We start from the raw sequence: 19,935 nt of genomic DNA on the forward strand, positions 1-19,935 counted from the left end.
GGTAAATCAGAGTTTTGTGAAAGGTGTAATTACAGTGAGAAACTGAAAACCCAACAACTGGTTCACGTCCCCGACAAATACTTCTGCTCACGAGGACAGTAGTGAGATTGTTATTGTAACTTTTTTTTGATAGTGACAGTTGGAGAGAGAAAGGCAGGGAGGGAGATTGGATGACATGCAGGACATTTCCCTGCATGGAATGGAACCAGGGCCCCTGTGGTAAGGCCTCGGCCTTCGGCTCCACAAGCTAGTGAGCCCCTGAACTTGTTATTTTATAATAATTCATTCAGCCTATTTGATTTGCTGATGTTACAGAATGACATTAGCAGGACACAAGTCTGGTTCCTGGACCCCCAGAGCTGATGAAGGAGACCCTCTACCTGATGTGGCCTATCAGGTCACGTGACCCTCTCTCTGATGTGGCCTATCAGGTCACGTCTATCAGGTCACATGACCCTCTATCTGATGTGGCCTATCAGGTCACGTCTATCAGGTCACGTGACCCTCTATCTGATGTGGCCTACCAGGTCACGTGACCCTCTATCTGATGTGGCCTATCAGGGGTCAGTCTGTGTCTGGTGTGAAACTCTTCCTCCATGGGTGTAGATTTATAAGCTGGGGTGAGTTAGGCTTCACTTACTGTGCTTCATTCGTTGTAATTTGTTTTAATCAACTTTAATTTGTTTGATAAGTATCTTTGCATAGTACAGAGTGAACACAATAACGGTTGATTACATTGCATACACATCCATTTGGAAATACCAACATATTATGGTGAAGGACAGTATAAATGACAACACCACATAAAGACGGTATAAGTTCAGTATAAAGACAGTATAAGTTCAGTATAAAGACAGTTTAAGTAACAAAGTTCTGAGACCGCTCTCCTCTCTAGTTCCTCCTCTTCTGTTTGCGAGGCTTCCGTTTCTTCCTCACGTCCACCAGCCTCTTCCTCAGGTCCACCAGCCTCTTCCTCAGGTCCACCAGCCTCTTCCACACACTCAGCGGAGCGCAGACCTTCTTACCGTCCAGGTACAAGCTGTGGACCACCAAGAAGAACACGTCACCAGATCACCCAGTTGGCTTCATCCCATCACATAAAACAGGTGTCCTTCCGGTTCCTAACACGACAGATCCTGTGTTCTACTGCTGTGCTGAGCAGGACAGAGACAGTATCACAGTGACTGCTGTGCTGCGCAGGACAGAGACGGTATCACAGTGACTGCTGTGCTGCGCAGGACAGAGACGGTATCACAGTGACTGCTGTGCTGCGCAGGACAGAGACGGTATCACAGTGACTGCTGTGCTGCGCAGGACAGAGACGGTATCACAGTGACTGCTGTGCTGCGCAGGACAGAGACGGTATCACAGTGACTGCTGTGCTGCGCAGGACAGAGACGGTATCACAGTGACTGCTGTGCTGCGCAGGACAGAGACGGTATCACAGTGAAGCAGCCAGCATCACTCACATCAGAGCCTTGATCTGGCAGATTCCATCATCCTGCTGTGCCGTCTGCTTCACTCTCTTCAGCATCTTGTTAGAAATGTTCCTGGAGACCGTCACGCAACACTTAGGGATGGCAGCTGCAACCAACAAGCACGTTTGAAGGGTTTTGTGTATTTAATAAATAGCCACTTTATGTTTATAGCAAAGCAATGTTTTATACCATGAGATGTTTGAGTTGCCCAACTTACAACTTCTCTAAACAAAGCTTGAGACTGACTCACATACCGACTGTAACAGTCAAACATGCTGAGACAGATTTTTTTCATTGAATGTCTGGATTACCAAAGTTATAGATCAACCGGAACAGCCAGTCAGTCACACAGGAATTTAAATGCCCACAGTCACGCACGCGCGCGCACACACACACACACGCACACGCACGCACACATGCATTAAAGAAAGCATGTCGATTAGGACATTCAAGGATATCAAATATATCTCATCAATAAAACTATGGAAAGTCTTAATACACTAGATTTGTGTACAGCATTTTCGATCTTTCTCTTCTTATAAAACGGTCTACGTAACTTTAACAATCCACCAACTTGTTAACGAGCAGGTGGTGGATTGAGCTGTTTTAGCTCTCGCTCTTAGCACACAGTTCTTTTAGCTCTCGCTCTTAGCACACAGTTCTTCTGACATGTTCAGTAACTGATGTTTGAGACTTCAAGACGTTTCACTAAACTTTCTCGCACAACTTGAAACACACAGTCCCACTCACAAACACACAGTCCCACTCACACACACACACACAGTCCCACTCACACACACACACACACACACAGTCCCACGCACATGCACACACACACATGCTCAGGTTCTTACCCTGTGTGGAGATGAGCAGAGCACACAGGCAGAGCACCAGCAGCACCATTTTCAGCTCCATGGTCACGACCAGAGTGATCCAGCAAGACACTCTCACGCTTAAATACCTCCACACACACACATCTCCCTTCAAGCCCTCTAACACACACACTCACACATGCTCCTTCAAGCACTCTCACACCCACACCATCATTTGTCTCTCTCACACACAGCTGTTATACAGTCCCTTCATCAGTGCAAAGTTATTAGGGTAAAGAATAAACTTCTTGTTGGTGTGTGGGACATTGTTGACTCAACCTTTCCTAGCCTAATCCCATTTTATCTACGGAAGAAACAGGTCTGGACAGTTTAAATAAGTAAACAACACTTGTTTCATTTATATCAGTGCTCATCATGCAGTGTGCATTATCAGATAAAAGGTTTTGTTTTTTATACATTTTCTTTTTCTTGGCTTTGTTGGACAGAGACTGTTTGAAAAGACAGCTTCACTTCATTAAGGAGGCTTATGGTACATGTTTTAACTTATCACGGTTGGTTTGGGGTTTGGCACGGTTTCCCCTCTAACTTGATCATCATAGAGAAGAGATGATCTTGGCACTACATCTTAAGAGCTGCTGGTTTCACACACTGATTAGTCACAGCTACAGTCATGACACACGACAACAGAAAATCATTTCCTACACACTATCTGTCTCTCACATACAGACGTTATTAGGCAATCGTAAAACCGTGCATACGAGAATACGCAGAAAAAACGACAAGTATTGAGTTTGGTTGGCAGTGACGTCTTTTATTATTGTCGAGGCTCCTGTTCTCTATCGAACAATCAAACCACAACCTTACAGAAGCTTGACAGTTTTCCAAAGTTTCACTTACCATTCACAAAGACTGTGCAAACCCAGTCAGTACCTATACTATAGACCTCAGTGATGACATCTTTAACATCAATGTCAATTCAAGGAGAAAAATCATCATACAACAGATGTACATATTGTTTTAGGAATATTTCTATAAATGTGGCAACTGTTCATATAGTCTGGCTTCATATAACCGTATCCTATACAGAAAAGTAGCCATATTTACAGGGTTAGGGTTCCAATACTTCTATAACTGTTCATGTCTTATCATGTGGATTTTTTTTTTTAAATCTAAATAATACTTGTGTTCCATTGTCCTCACTGACAGCAGAAACGAGAGGGTGGCCGGTCTGTCGAGGGGCAGGCTGTACCAGGGAGCGCGTCAGTATGCACTGCCCCCCCTGGTGGTGAGATGCAGCAGGCGCACGAGCAGCTGTCCCGGTGAGGAGGAGGAGGAGGAGGAGGAGGAAGAGGAGGAGGAGGAGGAGGAGGGGGGAAGTCCACTCCCTGTCACGCAGTCTGCATCCACTACACAGCTCTCTGACAGCACATAGAGAACACAGGGAAATAAAGATTCTAATCACATCCTTGTAGTTATAGATTCTAATCACACTCACTGAAGATCCACTTTCACACACACGTGCATAACTCACATCATGTCAGTGTGTTTAAACGCCTGAATTCAGACATTACCCAAGTCACCTAAACACACGCACACACCCACACACACCCAACCCCCCCGGAGAGTGTTTGGTACCTGAGTCGCAGCAGACTCCCAGGGCAGCGCAGCGCCCCTCGCGGGTGCCACAGGGTCTCCCTCCCGGCTGACAGGGGCTGGGCAGCAGGTCCTCCTCCAGGCAGACCTGTGTCTCAGGGGAGCCCAGCCAGCAGCCCTGCCCCTCAGCACAGCAGATCCTGGGGCCCAGGCAGCGGCCCCGGGCCCCCGGCCCACAGGACAGACACTGCAGGGGACACAGGACACCGTCACACACCACCCAGCTAACATGCCCCCCCCCTCACACCACACACACTTTATCAATAAAATTATGTTTAACTGTGTTAATGTAATTTTGGGGAGTTTTACAAGCAATGTCACAGAGGACTTCACAGATGCATACAGAACTGCACCAAAACCATCCTAAACCCTCAAGCAAGACAAGGACAAACTCTTAAGAAAAAAAAAGAAGCTCAAGACTGTCTCAAAACAGCAAGAAATCTAAGCAGGATCCACAGAAGGGGATAGCTTGGCCATGTTCAACATGTTACTGATTCTTTAGAGTATAGCTGAGATGTTATTATAGATGCAGTGTGCCTAGTTAATAAGATGTTCTTTTCCACCGTGCCTGCAAGCTGAGATGTGCTTCCTTCACTCTGAAATACTGCTAGAACTCTGCACTTCAGATCCTTGATCATTATCTTCCCATATTCACAATTCTGTCAGTTTGGAAAAGTGGCATATTTTATCAGGACATACAAATAAGTACTAAATGTTTAAAGACAATGTTTCAAATCTTAACTATATGAGACGAGATGAAGGTGAAGACTCATGGACTGCATTTATACAATCATATTAATATATTCGGTCAGTTAAAAAATATATTTTTAAATTAATCTATGAACCAGTAACCAAGAACCAAATGAAAACTTAACCACGACAAAAAAAAAAAAAGTAGTCAGAACGAATATGTATCCAATAAACGCATACCTGTCTGATGCGCGTGTCTTGGAGAGCTCGTTTCCCGCCTCGAGGACAGTTCTGGATGTAGCACGCGGAGGAGAGCGCGAGGAGACCAAGGACGCACAGAGGGAGTGCGCAGCGCGGCATGGTGACAGCAGTGGATAGATAGCGGAAGGATCCCACCTGTTGTCCACTTGGCTGACACACGAGACTGACAACTGCCTGTGCAGAGCCCGTACTTATACTGGGGTCGGTTTATTTGACGTCAGTGTTGTCACACAACCTGTGCCCCCACTTCCACACATGTACCCACAAAGGTTTTTAAAATGTATTTATATCCCCCATTCAGTTTTGCTTTTTCATAATTAATGATGATCAAACAAAGAATGTCAACTAATAGGATACAGAATCGCTGCCATAGAAATCTACAGACTTCAAATGATGAAAAATAAGGCGGAGAAAGAGGGAGAGCACAGGGAGGCAAGAGGTTGCCCTCGTGTCTGTCCCTGCATCTGATAAACTCATCTAAACTCATCTAATTGGTCACTGCTACAAAACAGATTACCTGGAAATATGTGTACCTTATTCAAGGCTGCACCACTACAATGTAGTCTAATGTTTATGGCTTATTCATGGCTTGCTTCAAGGAAAAGAAACACAATGTCTTCCGGAAAAAAACAAGTGACAATTTGACCTACTGATCACAATCCACATGGGATTAAAATTAAATATCAAATGAATAAATTGTGCATAAATAAAACGACAATTTTAAGATCTCACATAGGAATATTCTACTGGTGTGTCAAAATGAGTTACATTTTCAATTCTAATGTAAATTGGCATTTCAATTAGCCTACTATGTTCCAAACAATCTTCTTGTGAGCTAGGCTACTTGTGTTCCAGGAATTAACGATGATTAGTGGTTGATTAACTTGTAGAGAACGAAATTAAGCCGTTTGAAAAAGAACCACGAAATGACATGTGCCATAACCTAGACAATGTGAGGGCTGTGTTTTTGATTGTTCTCTGAAAGTCATTAGAGGCAGATCCTACCGGCAAGTTAACGGCGTCCAAATCCAGTGGAGGGTTGTGTTATAGTGAAGGTCACTCACTAGTACAAGCTAGGCCATGACTACCACCACACACTCACTAGTACAAGCTAGGCCATGACTACCACCACACACTCACTAGTACAAGCTAGGCCATGACTACCACCACACACTCACTAGTACAAGCTAGGCCATGACTACCACCACACACTCACTAGTACAAGCTAGGCCATGACTACCACCACACACTCACTAGTACAAGCTAGGCCATGACTACCACCACACACTCACTAGTACAAGCTAGGCCATGACTACCACTGAGCACAGAGGCTTATTTCCATAACCTGCATCTCTACCAGGCATATATAGTTGCTTTGTTGGGCTTAATAAAAAACGAAAACAGGAAGTATGCAATTATAGCTGACACAACTCAGACACGCCAAACTGACGACTACCTTCAATCAGCAATGAATATCTGGAATATAGTACAGGAACTGAAGCGTTACATAGATGGACAGAGAGAGGCGGAAGAGAGAGGAGGAAGAGAGAGGAGGAAGAGAGAAGTGAGGCAGAGGAAGAGAGCAGAAGTGTTTGGCAGCAGGTGCAAAGATAGAGGACGGAGGCCATGTTTGGTTGTTTAGCCTTGGGGTTGAACGCTGTTTCCTGTTCAGCTCTCCCTCCTGTTCTCTTCTCTGTGTCTCCCTTTCTCTCCTCACAACCCTTCAGTCCAACACTGTTCATACCCAAGGTTACAGCCTTTGCCTTTACCGCCACTCAACTTGAGAGAGAGAGAGTAGGAGAGAAGGAGTCAGGAGATAAAGAAACAGTAGAGATTGGAAAGGAAAGAGAGAATGGAAGAGCCTTCAGGAGAGTCTGGCGATGTCCACATTGTACATCATGTGATTTGACATCTTGCATTTTTAGCTCAAAGCATGTTTAATGATGCTGGCAAATGATCATTCAGACCCAGCCCAGTTCTTTCTCAGGTACAGTACGATCAGAGGGTCATCACTTGTCACTCAGTCAATCAATATACCCCCCCTCGTCAGGGGTCAAGGGTCAGAGGGTTCAGTTTGCAGGTTTACCTCCAGCACGCAGCCGATCAGTGATGAACACGTGTGATGTCACTGGAGGGGGCGGGGCTTTGGCAGACAGGACACAGGAAGTGCTTTGGCATTTCTGAGGCGACCGACGAACTTGGTGGGCGGGATTTCCTGTGCAGGCAGGGGCGGCACAGGAAGTGTGTGCAGGGCAGCCGGTAGGCGGGGGTGCAGGAGTAGGCGGACAGAGAGCAGGAACACACCGCACACCTGTGTTCACCTGGCCTGTGTTCACCTGGGGAAAGACAAGACGTCTGGTCTCAAACTTACATTTCAATTCTTGCTTCAAGTGGTCGCAGACTGCCTTGTCTCTCTGGATAAAAGCGATGCTAAATAAAACATGTTTTCATTTACATCTGATTAATTTAGAACACTTTTTTATCCAAAGTGGCGTATTAATGATGCATATCGAAAGTATAGCAGAAGTTAACTAACACATTGAAATAATAATAAAACAAAAATAAATGAACACAAGTAACAGGTGAAGCTGTGATGTGGTGAGGCTGAGATAGTGAAGCTGTGATGTGGTGAGGCTGAGATAGTGAAGCTGTGATGTGGTGAGGCTGAGATAGTGAAGCTGTGATGTGGTGAGGCTGAGATAGTGAAGCTGTGATGTGGTGAGGCTGAGATAGTGAAGCTGTGATGTGGTGAGGCTGAGATAGTGAAGCTGTGATGTGGTGAGGCTGAGATAGTGAAGCTGTGATGTGGTGAGGCTGAGATAGTGAAGCTGTGATGTGGTGAGGCTGAGATAGTGAAGCTGTGATGTGGTGAGGCTGAGATAGTGAAGCTGTGATGTGGTGAGGCTGAGATAGTGAAGCTGTGATGTGGTGAGGCTGAGATAGTGAAGCTGTGATGTGGTGAGGCTGAGATAGTGAAGCTGTGATGTGGTGAGGCTGAGATAGTGAAGCTGTGATGTGGTGAGGCTGAGATAGTGAAGCTGTGATGTGGTGAGGCTGAGATAGTGAAGCTGTGATGTGGTGAGGCTGAGATAGTGAAGCTGTGATGTGGTGAGGCTGAGATAGTGAAGCTGTGATGTGGTGAGGCTGAGATAGTGAAGCTGTGATGTGGTGAGGCTGAGATAGTGAAGCTGTGATGTGGTGAGGCTGAGATAGTGAAGCTGTGATGTGGTGAGGCTGAGATAGTGAAGCTGTGATGTGGTGAGGCTGAGATAGTGAAGCTGTGATGTGGTGAGGCTGAGATAGTGAAGCTGTGTGGACCAGCCCTAGTCTGAGGACATGACTGTGAAGCTTGTTGATTGTGAAGGTCTGGTGAGTGTGTCTGATGCAGAAAGGACAGCGTTGCTGTATGAAGTCAGACATAGATCACAGCCCTGCAGTGGAGGAGAAAGTAGTGTCTGCTAGCCGGAGGAGGACCGACGACCATCATCCACCCTCATCCTCACCTTCCACTAAGGGCACAGCTGCTTCCCCTTCAGCCTCCACACACTCACCCCCTCCCTCCAGCCTCTCCTGCCCCCTCCTACCATACACCCACCCCCATCCCAGCCTCCACACACTCACCCCCTCCCTCCAGCCTCTCCTGCCCCCTCCTACCATACACCCACCCCCATCCCAACCTCCACACACACAACCCAACTCCCCTACCCTACCTGGGGTTGTGGTGGTGTGGGAGGCTGACGAGGTGAAAGAGGGCCGACCTCTCAAGGCTGAGAGGAGCGCCTGGTCCAGGCTGGAACACAGACGCTGTTCATGGGAGCTACAGCCGGGACCTGGGACACACACACACGTGAACACACACACACGTGAACACACAGCTCATTATGTTGTGTAGAGGGTTAGGGTTAGACATCCTCTCCTAACTCACCAGCCTCCCCATCTGTTCTGGCTCGCTTGGAGCTGGGCTCTTCCGAGTCCGGACCAGCCGGGCTGGGGTCACCACCCAGGGATGGCTTCGTATCCAGCCCCAGATCAGGTCCCCGAGCCTCCCCAGGCCACGGTGCGTGGAGGTCTGGTCTGTCGGCACGCCCATTCTCCCTCCTGGCAGCTCTGGTTCCAGCAGAAGGGGGCTCCTGTCTCCTGGTGTCCGTGTCCCCACACAGTGCCCCCAAGAGGCTGGAGGATGCATTACCATTGCAGGGGTGAAGTTTGATCTCTTCCTCCTCCTCCCCCTCTTTCCCCCTCTCGTCCCCCCTCACAGCTACCAGTCTCGAGGTGTGGGGTGTCCCCCCATCCTCCTGCCTCCCCAGCACTCCCTCCCTGACCCCTGATCCCCCACCGACCCCTAACCCCGGCTGAAGCAGGAAGCGGTCGATGCGGCTCTTCAGGTGTGGGTTGGGGAGGGGGCCTGCGTCCGGGGTGAAGGGCACGGCGGTGAAGGGGTCGTTGGGGGCACGACCCCAGGTGGCCTCCCTGCGCCTGTACTCCTCCAAGGTGGAGAGGTCGACTGACGCTCCGCTCGGCAGCAGCATGGGAAGCGCCATCACTTCCTGGGTCAGGGGGTCAAGGAACTCCTCTGGAACATCTGGGAGGCTAAGTACAGTAGAGTAAAGCAGAGCAGAGAAGAGTACAGTAGAGACGAGTAGATTAGAGGAGAGGAGAGCAATGTACCACTGAGCTACACCCTCCCGCTCATACCTAGCTGGAGGTGTTGCTGTAGCTGGAGGTGAGGTAGAGGAGGTGCGAGGGGCGGAGTGTCCAGGCCCAGCTGGAGGTGGTCCCAGGCTGGCTGTGTGGGCCCTGTGCAGCCTCTCCACCTCCAGCGGGGGGCAGCAGCGAGCAGGGAGCCCCCACACGGCCAGAGCCTTCAGCCCCAGCGCCGAGGCGGCACCCCCAAACGCCACGGTGACGCGCAGCTGCCTGACCGCGCCCAGAGAGGCGGAGCTCCACAGCTGCTCCCGCCGGCAGCCGGCAGGGGGGGGCGGGGCCGGCGAGGGGAAGGGGGGGCGTGGCTGGGAGAGGGGGTGGGAGAAGCAGACAGGGGGGTCGTCCCTCAGATCACAGCGGCCCACCAGCTTGAACTCGGCCTGGACGCTGTCTCTGTCGGTCTGGTGGTGGCCCTGGTCCTGACCCTCACAGCCCCAGTGGTGACCCTTGAACCAAGGATCCCTCCGGCCCTCCTGGCCCCGATGCCGTCCCCCCCTGAGCCCAGACGCAGGGCCCTGCTGGGGGCAGCGTGGGCGGGGCGGTGGGTTGGACGGTGGGTGGGGCGGTGGGAGGCTGGAGCTGGTGCTGATCTCCAGCCTCTTGCAGGCCTGTCCTCGGTCCATTGCCCAGGGCCACAGCTGCACATCCACCCTGCTCACCTCCACCTGCAGGCTGAACTGCAGCGTCACCTGGGGGCGGACACATGAGGGGGGCAGAGATGAGGCTGGTGAGGCAGGAAGGGGAACAGGAGATTCCTGCCCCAAAACAAACACCTGAGCTATCAGGTCATTTACAATAATCTACCTTTACTAACTAGGTTAGTATTGTCGTGTTTAATCTACCTTTACTAACAAGGTTAGTATTGTCGTGTTTAATCTACCTTTACTAACTAGTTTAGTATTGTCGTGTTTTCGTCATTTGACCCTGTGACCTCTTGATCTGCAGTCAGATGCTCCAACCACTGAGCTACACCTTATCCTAATAAGAAGTGTGTGTTGATTAGAGTTTCATTGGTGCTGCTATGCTTGGTCAGGATAAAGTCCAGGTGCAGTGGGAACAGCTCACCTGCATTGGTGGACGCAGGAAGTATTCCAGCTTGAAGCCCCGCCTCCGCACGTCCGGGTCAGCTGACAGGAGGTTGGTGACATCATAGCTGTCTGCACACAGCTGGGGGGGGGAGGAGAGAGGGAGGTGTTGGAGAGGCGATGAAGGGTGATGGAGGTGGCGGGGTGGGGGGGATGAAAGGTAGGAGGTGAAAGAAGATGAGATGAAGAACGGACTCAAGAACGAGCAGAAGCTCAGCACACAGGAAGAACACAGCGAGGTCAGCCATGACTCAACCTCCCACACAACCCTGTCCCTCTCCTCCCCCATCCCTCCGTCCTCCCTCCAAAGCACTGCAGAGGACAGAACCATGGCCACAGTTGATAAAACAGGACAAAGGATGTGACAGTGACATGGTCACAGTCAGAAGGTGAGAAACAACATGGAACTAAACTACAAATCACGACGAGCAGAAAGTTGATGATAGAAACTCAATACATCGCCTACACACACACACACACACACACACACACACACACACACACACACAGCTCAGAAAGATGACACTTGGGAACATAAAAACACGTATGTTTTTTCATACCTTGTTGCACTGTATGGTGGTTTGAAAATGAGGCAGGCACAGATTGACCACCATGATCTCTGTTATGCCCAATAAAAATAAAACATCAATTTAGTTACACGCAAAACACGAGACGTACGCAATCACTCATCTCACGATACTATATTCTCCAAAGCATACAATTCCTATATTCTTCAGTGCATACAATAAACACGGACACAATAGGTAGTATACCGTCCTTGAAATAGTAATGCTTTTAATAAAGTCTGAATCCACTTCACAGTGGAAGTGCCTCTTGACCTCTTAGGAATCCAGTTTAATCTTGCTAGCCCATTCAAGCGATGGTACCCTTCCTGGTATAATGGCTTCCATGGCTATAATATGGAGTTGGTGTCGTCATTTACTGTCTGATTGAATATTATCTTTTATACTTTTAGGAGAGTTGTAACCTGCAAGCCAGCTTGCACAGGTGTCATTACTAAAGCTTGCTAGCTCAGTTAGCTTGCACTAGCTGTCTAGTGTTAGTCTAGCTGTTTTAAACGCCCACTTTGTTTAATCAGTGTCCGTTAGCTGTAATCTAAGAACTAGAACTCACCAGTTCAGTGTTGACAGTTAACGTCTTGCATCCTAAATTGATAAATGTTCACTTGCGCAAATTTGCTAGTTAAGTCTGGCTAATTTGCACAAGAAAACGTGAATAAACTAGAAAAGGGACAAACTTAACGCTGACCTTTTCTTTCGGCAGATTGCAACCAAAGTTTAAGAGGTGCATCATCGCCACCTACTGTTCGGGAGTGTGATGCCGGCGGCCTTAAACTAATCATGATAAATGCCAAAATCCTTCTCTAAACAGCAGTTCTCAAAAACCCGTTTCCATAGGGAAGCGCTTTAACATCGCCACCTGGTGGATTACTGTGAGGACTGCACTTCAAATGTAACAATCGAAAAAAATGTTTATTCCTGTCTTTTGTAAAAAATAATAATAAATAAGACTAATTCTTTATGACTGCATTTATGTTAATTCTGAATGAATGTGTTGGTAACATTAATCAGCAATGAAAATATTCATAAAGTATGAATTAGTCCATCATCGCAAAAAATACAAGGTTATGAGTGCACACTAAGCCAGTGTAATATAAATATTACAATTTAGACATTTTATAATTAAAAAAACATTTAATGGCTTGATAAATTACAACATTATACTCCAGGAAAGTTATGCTCATTGTGTTAGAGTTTCTGGATTTCAGGTCAAAAGGTCATATGATATTTGATGTAAAATGTTGATATCAAATTGTAGAGAAATAGCTTGTGTAACAGATATCAAAACAAAAATGTGATCCAGTTGCGTATCTTTATTGGTTTAGCTGAATTTGGTAAAATATGATTTTCACAGAGCTTTTACAACAACAGAAAACAATAACAACCTATAAAAACATCTATAGTCTTATTTTCTAGAGCAATACATACATACATCAGCTACGTCAGAAGGAAACGATGGTTTTGGATCAGGTTGTCATGGTACCAGAAATCAATACCAGTTACAATAGGTATATGGAGGCGAAAAGCTGAAATGAAATGTATATTCTGAAATCACCATTACAGTGTAACAATATTAAAGATTATCATACCAACAACTATTCTGTAAAATGCAGAGTGCACAGTATTATTTTTGTATGCTGGCATAAACACGTTTAAAAAGCTACAACATATTTACACCCAAACCACCAGCTTTCCCCTCCTCCAGAACGTCTAGTGCAGTAGTTTTATAGTAGATCTATAATAGTAGTTATATTTACCCGGGAAAAGTGAAAAACTCTGATTTTCACAATCTCTTTAGTTTTGTTTTCCATCCTCAATCACCAAGCCTGTCTAACTCAATGCTGACCTCTTGTCTCTCTCTCTCTTTCTCTCTCTCTCTCTTTCTCTCTCTCTCTCTCTCCCTCTCTCTCTGTCTCTCTCTCTCTCTCATATTTCCATTTGGCACTCTAAGATGCACACACGCACGCAGACAACAATGTATAAATATATATTTATAATTCTCTCTTGTGTCGTTTCAAATTCTACAGTTTAGGCATTCACTAGAGCCTGTAGCCTGCTCCATTGTAGTACCTCTGAATTTTGGGGCATATGGCACTGCTAAATAATAATAATAAACAACTTTCTGCCATCTCTGTGCCTCTAATTTCGTTCCCTTTGCACAAGTTTCCATTTTTACGGCAACTTATATTTATCCCACTTAGTTTTACGGCAACTTATATTTATCCCACTTAGTACTGCTAGTTTATGTACCCTTAGTATAGTTAGTCCACATATTTAAATTTTAGGTATATGTTTATTGTATGCACCTTCCTGCCAAAGCAAATTCCTTGTCTGTGCAAACTTTCATGGCGAATAAATCCCTTTCTGATTCTGATTCTGATTCATTGAGGAAGAGATGTGGACTGGTAGGGCCTGTCACGTCTCTGTGCTGACCCCTAGTGGTCATCTGCAGTCTCTGCAGCGTGGGAGAGACTGTCTCAAACTTCCCTGATTCTTGTTTTACCAAAGCCTTGATTGACGTTGTGTTCGATAGCAGATCTTCTAATATCACGATGGAACCAAGAACTACAAAACTTGCATGGGGTCGAAGGATTCAGATATTTTTATTCAGTGCCAGTTGTATTCCTCAGTGGACTGAGATTGAAATTGACCCAAACCCAACAAACTGACTTAATTACCTACTTTTTATTTAATAATCTCCTGAAACACAGTAGTTCATGTATGTCCCCTGGTTTGGGGTTAGTAACTGCAACAATACTGCCCTTTGTATTTATTTTGTAGTATTGTAGTATTTGTATGTATATATATACTTTATGTATATTTAAACATTGGCATCTTTTTATTCCTTCCCCCTTTTTAAAACAGATTTTTTCATTTTATTTTTTTAACGTTACAGTAACTAAGAATCCGCTTTTAATTGGCCTATTTATATAAATAAGAGTTCATAATAAATATGTAAAAATCACCCTAAACATGACATCGCTTATTGGATAGATATAAGGCGCTCTCTGGCCACAAATGCTGATTTAATCTAGTGTGCTAAATCCTAGTCTCTTCTAGTCCTAAAAAACCTAAATAAACTCTTCATGGTTAAAACCATCCTTGGATTTGCTCAAGGCTTGTTTCAGCTAAACACAGATCTGGATTCCCTGCTTACAGAACCAGCCTGTTTTGCCGAGTCAGCCTGCCTTGCTTAGATATATCTGACGTTCTGGTAGCGAAGCTGCTGGAGGCTCGTATCTACGGTTCAGTTTGTTAGGTTGCTATGCAGGTGCAGTTTGTTCGGTTGCTATGCAGGTGAAGTTGTTTAATTGTAGAGCACTGAATCACGTTGAACAGCCAGTCTGAAGCCTGTGGTGGAAGTCAGGTTTGGTGGAGTACATCTCCAGTGGACTAGATCCCTAGAGGACTAGATCCCTAGAGGACTAGATCCCTAGAGGACTAGATCCCTGGTGGACTAGATCCCTAGAGGACTAGATCCCTGGTGGACTAGATCCCTGGTGGAGTACATCTCCAGTGGACTAGATCCCTAGAGGACTAGATCCCTAGAGGACTAGATCCCTGGTGGAGTACATCTCCAGTGGACTAGATCACTAGAGGACTAGATCCCTGGTGGACTAGATCCCTAGTGGACTAGATCTCTGTGGACTCGATTCTCTCCAGACGGGACGGTCCGGCCCAGGGGGGCACCAGCTGGTGCAGGGCAGGGGCACCCTTCTGCTCCTCGCAGGGGGGGGAGAGGGTGAGGGCGATGGGGGCAGGGAGTGAAGCGGCAGGCAGGGGGAGGAGTGGGGACAGGGCAGGGGGAGGTGGGGGGGAGCTGGAAGAAGAAGGGGGGGTGGCCATCTTGGACCCTAGCTGTCCAACCTGCTTCTCCAACACCTGGTTCTTCTGCAGGGTCTCCACGTAGCTGATCTGCAGCTGCGCCTGGTACTTCAGCACTCGCTCTTTCTCATCCTGCCAGGTGTGTCGCTCCTGGTGGAAGTTCAGCGCCTGGCGTTCCCTCTGCTGCCTCTCCTGGTGCAGAGCACCCTGGAGCTGCTCCAGCTGCCTGCGCAGATCTGGTTTTTCCTCCCACTGGGCCTCCTGGCGCAGGTGGGGCTCCTGGCGCAGGTGGGCCTCCTGGCGCAGGTGGGCCTCCTGGCGCAGGTGGGTCTCTTGGCGCTGCTGCGCCTCACGCCACTGGGCCTCCTCACACTGCTGCCTCTCCTGCCTCTGGGCCTCCTGCCTCTGGGCCTCCTGCCTCTGGGCCTCCTGCCTCTGGGCCTTGGCCTCATCGCTCTGCAGGCTGAGCAGGGCGTCGGAGCCGAGGGGTGCGGGGGCCGCCTCGGAGGGGTTGCGGGGGCAGTGGAGACCCCAGGGTTGGATGAACCCCATCGTCACCAGGGTCGGGGTCATGACGGGGTCAACCCCGCCCCCCAGCTCCCCCAGAGCCCTCTTCAGCCCCAGAACCTCAGCCTCGAACACGCCCAACTTCTCCCTGAGGAGGACCACCTGGAGTGGGGACACACACTCACTCAGCACATCCTCTAACCGGGCGAGGCGCGGGGGTTAGAATCCCCCCTGCTCTGCCACTCCTACGTGTATATCACAATATTAAGTGTACTTATATTAAGTACTTATACTAACACCAACAAATAAGTATACATATATAAAATAAAGAGTATATATATATATAGTATATATAGTATATTCTAATGTGTCTTTAGGGCAGCACATCTCCTTCAGGTATGTATATATGTGTATAGTGTATATATATTTAGTGTATATATAGTGTATATAAGTGTGTGTATAGTGCACCTCCTTCAGAGTCCTCCTCAGCTCTCCCTGGCAGCGCTCCAGCTGCAGGCCGCGGGCGCTGCAGGAGTCCTTGAGGCCCAGCAGGTCCTCCTCCCGCTCCCTCAGCCGGCCCTGCAGCTCCTTCAGCTGCCCCCGCAGCCCCACCATGTCCCCCGCCCGCTGACTGGCCTCTGCCTGGCTGTCACGCAGCTGCTGCTTCAGCAGGGAGATCTCCCCGGCCTTCTGGCACACCTGACACACACACACACACCACACACACCACCCGCACACCACACACACACACACACCACCCGCACACCACCCGCACACCACACACACACACACACACACACACACCACACACACACCACCCGCACACCACACACACACACACACCACCCGCACACCACCCGCACACCACACACACACACACACACACACCACACACACACCACCCGCACACCACACACACACACACACCACCCGCACACATTTCTGATGAGTGTTTCCCTGCTAACTACCTCAGAGGACCTTAATGTGTCTCATGTAGACTCTCCTCACTTGGTATCAGCTCCCCCTCCTCACCTCCCACTTGGTCTCAGCTACCCCCTCCTCACCTCCCACTTGGTATCAGCTTCCCCCTCCTCACCTCCCACTTGGTATCAGCTCCCCCCTCCTCACCTCCCACTTGGTCTCAGCTCCCCCCTCCTCACCTCCCACTTGGTCTCAGCTCCCCCCTCCTCACCTCCCACTTGGTCTCCTCCAGGCGGGGCAGGATGTCAGCCTGCTCCTTCCTGTAATCCAAACACTTCCTCTCCAGCTCCTCTCTCTGGGCGAGCAGGGCGGCCATCTCTTCCTGCAGCCGTCGCTTGTCCTGCGACAGACGCGTGATCTGGGCCTGCAGTGCATTCTGGGAGCGCTGGGCACGCCGTGTCACCTGTGGACAGGACAGAAATGTGTAGAAGTGAGTTTAGTTTAGTGGTTAGAGCATTGACCATAGATTGAGAGATTGCGTGTGTGGTGAATGTGTGTGTTTGTAGCGTGTGTGTGTGTACCTGCTGCAGGTGGGAGGCGTGTGTGTGTACCTGCTGCAGGCGTGAGGCGTGTGTGTGTGTGTGTGTTTGTAGCGTGTGTGTGTGTTTGTACCTGCTGCAGGCGGGAGGCATAGTTCTGTCGTAGCTCTTCCATCTGGCGCTCCCACACCCGCTGCTTCTCCTCAAACACCTGGACGATGGCTGCCTCACTCTGGTCCAGGTTACGACGCATGTGGAGCACCTGGAGGAGGAGAGGAGGGGGAGATGGAGCACAAACAATTCTATATTCATTCTATAGATTCACTGAAAACTTAGGGAGGAAATGGGAGCATGAGGAGAGAGGGTACAGGGAAGAGATGGGAGGATGAGGAGAGAGGGTAGAGGGAGGAGATGGGAGGATGAGGAGAGAGGGTAGAGGGAGGAGATGGGAGGATGAGGAGAGAGGGTACAGGGAGGAGATGGGAGGATGAGGAGAGAGGGTACAGGGAGGAGATGGGAGGATGAGGAGAGAGGGTACAGAGAGGAGATGGGAGGATGAGGAGAGAGGGCATAGGGAGGAGATGGGAGGATGAGGAGAGAGGGTACAGGGCTACGGGACCAAGTTTTCACCTCCTGCTCCTTCTCCCACAGTCTGTCCTCCAGGTCCTGGATGATGTCATCGGAGGAAGGGGAGGGGCGGAGGGGAGCGGGGGCATCGCCCAGGTGGCTCAGCCTCTGATTGGATGAGGAGCTTTTCCCCGAGGAGGAGTGGCCACTGTCCGAGGCACCGTTCTATTGGACACAGGTCACATGATCAAGAAGACACACCCCCTCACCCATGTACAGGAAGTGCATTTGATTAAATACTTACTAATACAGCTGTGCTGTACTATCCTGTATTATACAGTACTGTGTTGTAGTATCCTATACTCTCATGCTGTGCTGGTACAGACCTGGTATCCAGGTGTGTCCAGGTGGTAGCCCAGCCTCTCCAGGACAGGAGGTGCTGCCTGGGTGCCCAGCCTGTTGATGTGGCTGGTGGAGGCGCTGAGAAGGGCCAGGGGGGCCAGGGGGGCCGGGGGCCCGGACCCTGAGGCAGCGTAAGTGGGCAGGCTGGTCAGGGAGTCGGACATGCCTCCCTGGGGGCCCCCAGCCTCGTTCCCCCCGCCTCCCTCCGCCTGCCGCCCCCTCACAGGGCTCTCCTGGTCCAGGAGCAAGGCCTCAGGCATCTCCTCTCCTCCTCCCTCCCTGCGCCCCCCCGCGGGCCTCCCCCCCTCCCCCCTGCCCTCCCCCCCCATCTGGCCCACCAGGTTCTGCATAGAGTGGAAGCTCTTGGGGACCACCGGCTTGAAGGCCGACGGGCGAACGAGCCCAGAGTTGTTCTGCAAAGAGAGAGAGGAGAGGGAGAGAAAGAGAGACCGTTTACTTGCAAACAAATTGCAAAACATCAAAAAGAAAAATATAAAAGACATGACACAAACCCAAAACTAAACTGAAAGGTTGGTACCAACCTGCTCCAGTTTCCCAGACACAGGCAGGATCTTGGGGGGGTTGATCTCCTGGTCGGTCCTAACCCTCATGTCCCTGTGATGAGACTGGGTGTCCTGGTCGGTCCTGACGCCCATGTCTCTGTGATGAGACTGGGTTTCCTGGTCGGTCCTGACGCCCATGTCTCTGTGATGAGACTGGGTGTCCTGGTCGGTCCTGACGCCCATGTCTCTGTGATGAGACTGGGTGTCCTGGTCGGTCTTGACCCCCATGTCTCTGTGACGAGGCTGGGTGTCCTGGTCAGTCCTGACGCCCATGTCTCTGTGATGAGGCTGGGTGTCCTGGTCGGTCCTGACCCCCATGTCTCTGTGATGAGACTGGGTGGCCTGGTCGGTCCTGACCCCCATGTCTCTGTGACGAGGCTGGGTGTCCTGGTCGGTCCTGACCCCCATGTCTCTGTGATGAGACTGGGTGTCCTGGTCGGTCCTGACTCTATGACGAGGCTGGGTGTCCTGGTCGGTCCTGACTCTGTGATGAGGCTGGGTGTCCTGGTCGGTCCTGACTCTGTGACGAGGCTGGGTCGCTGCCCCTGCACTCTTCTCTGCCCCCTCCACCACATTACCACACACTTCCAGACTCACTCCTCCATCTCCCTCTCTCTCTCTCTCCCTCTCTCCCCTCTCTCTCTCCCTCTCTCCCCTCTCTCGCTCCCTCTCCTTCTCTCTGTCCATCCTCTCTCTCTCCCTCTCACGATTTCTCTCTGCACGCTCTCTCTCCCTTTCCCTCTCTCTGTTCCTCTCCCTTTCTCTCTCCCTCTCCAGCCTCTCTCTCTCCCAGTCTCTCTCCCTCTCTCTACCCCGATCGCCCCTCTCTCTCTCCCTCTCCCTCCTGGCACCTTCCGCACCCCCCTCCCCGCGGTGTCCATTTGCCCCGCCCCCCACCGAGCGCTCTGCGTTGGCGGTGGAGGTGAGCTCGCAGCCGTTTGGCCGGTCTGTCCCGGTGCAGGTGTCCGTCCCGGTGCCAATGCTAATGCTTCCTCGTTCGTCGCTGGACGCCGTTCCCTCGGAGACGGTTGCCGGGGGGTGGGGCAGCCGTTCCGCGCTGCTGCTGCGGTCGGCAGGGCAACTGCGGGAGAGAGGCGGGGCTCGGGGAAGCGTGGTCCTAGTGCCCACAGATTTCATGGCAAACTCCTGTTCCCCCGCCACCCCACTGCCAACACTTCCCATCCTAGGGTCAGGGGTCAGGGGTCAGGGGTCAGGGTTGCTGGGGGGGTCACACATAAACTACTCTAAAGTGGTGAGGGTCCATACAGGATGAGGGGGGCACCTGAGGCAAACTCACTATAGAGAGAGAGAAAGGGGGGGGAGAGG

General features: G+C 49.9%; 4 protein-coding genes across 4 annotated transcripts; all 4 read right to left on the reverse strand.

The window, feature by feature from the left end:
- Positions 1–653: 653 nt before the first annotated feature.
- ccl27a (chemokine (C-C motif) ligand 27a) lies at positions 654–2,475 on the reverse strand. The gene is made up of 3 exons (XM_067231915.1): positions 2,333–2,475; positions 1,470–1,584; positions 654–1,039 (listed from the first exon to the last, which is right to left on the reverse strand). The coding sequence occupies exons 1-3, from the start codon at positions 2,391–2,393 to the stop codon at positions 892–894; spliced, it is 324 nt and encodes a 107-aa protein (XP_067088016.1). The 5' UTR covers positions 2,394–2,475; the 3' UTR covers positions 654–891.
- A 1,093-nt stretch (positions 2,476–3,568) lies between these two features.
- On the reverse strand, positions 3,569–6,472 carry avp (arginine vasopressin). The gene is made up of 3 exons (XM_067231914.1): positions 4,895–6,472; positions 3,947–4,151; positions 3,569–3,729 (listed from the first exon to the last, which is right to left on the reverse strand). The coding sequence occupies exons 1-3, from the start codon at positions 5,012–5,014 to the stop codon at positions 3,572–3,574; spliced, it is 483 nt and encodes a 160-aa protein (XP_067088015.1). The 5' UTR covers positions 5,015–6,472; the 3' UTR covers positions 3,569–3,571.
- A 21-nt stretch (positions 6,473–6,493) lies between these two features.
- ubox5 (U-box domain containing 5) lies at positions 6,494–11,921 on the reverse strand. The gene is made up of 7 exons (XM_067231910.1): positions 11,839–11,921; positions 11,265–11,323; positions 10,685–10,786; positions 9,611–10,308; positions 8,841–9,505; positions 8,626–8,745; positions 6,494–7,251 (listed from the first exon to the last, which is right to left on the reverse strand). The coding sequence occupies exons 2-7, from the start codon at positions 11,316–11,318 to the stop codon at positions 7,019–7,021; spliced, it is 1,872 nt and encodes a 623-aa protein (XP_067088011.1). The 5' UTR covers positions 11,319–11,323; positions 11,839–11,921; the 3' UTR covers positions 6,494–7,018.
- A 2,997-nt stretch (positions 11,922–14,918) lies between these two features.
- Positions 14,919–19,791, reverse strand: lzts3b (leucine zipper, putative tumor suppressor family member 3b). Its single transcript, XM_067231907.1, has 8 exons — positions 19,461–19,791; positions 18,588–19,166; positions 18,031–18,467; positions 17,708–17,869; positions 17,211–17,339; positions 16,810–17,001; positions 16,086–16,316; positions 14,919–15,779 (listed from the first exon to the last, which is right to left on the reverse strand). The coding sequence occupies exons 1-8, from the start codon at positions 19,789–19,791 to the stop codon at positions 14,919–14,921; spliced, it is 2,922 nt and encodes a 973-aa protein (XP_067088008.1).
- Between the last annotated feature and the right edge of the window lie 144 nt (positions 19,792–19,935).

Source organism: Osmerus mordax (assembly GCF_038355195.1).
Source record: "Osmerus mordax isolate fOsmMor3 chromosome 28 unlocalized genomic scaffold, fOsmMor3.pri SUPER_28_unloc_8, whole genome shotgun sequence".
NCBI lineage: Eukaryota > Metazoa > Chordata > Actinopteri > Osmeriformes > Osmeridae > Osmerus > Osmerus mordax.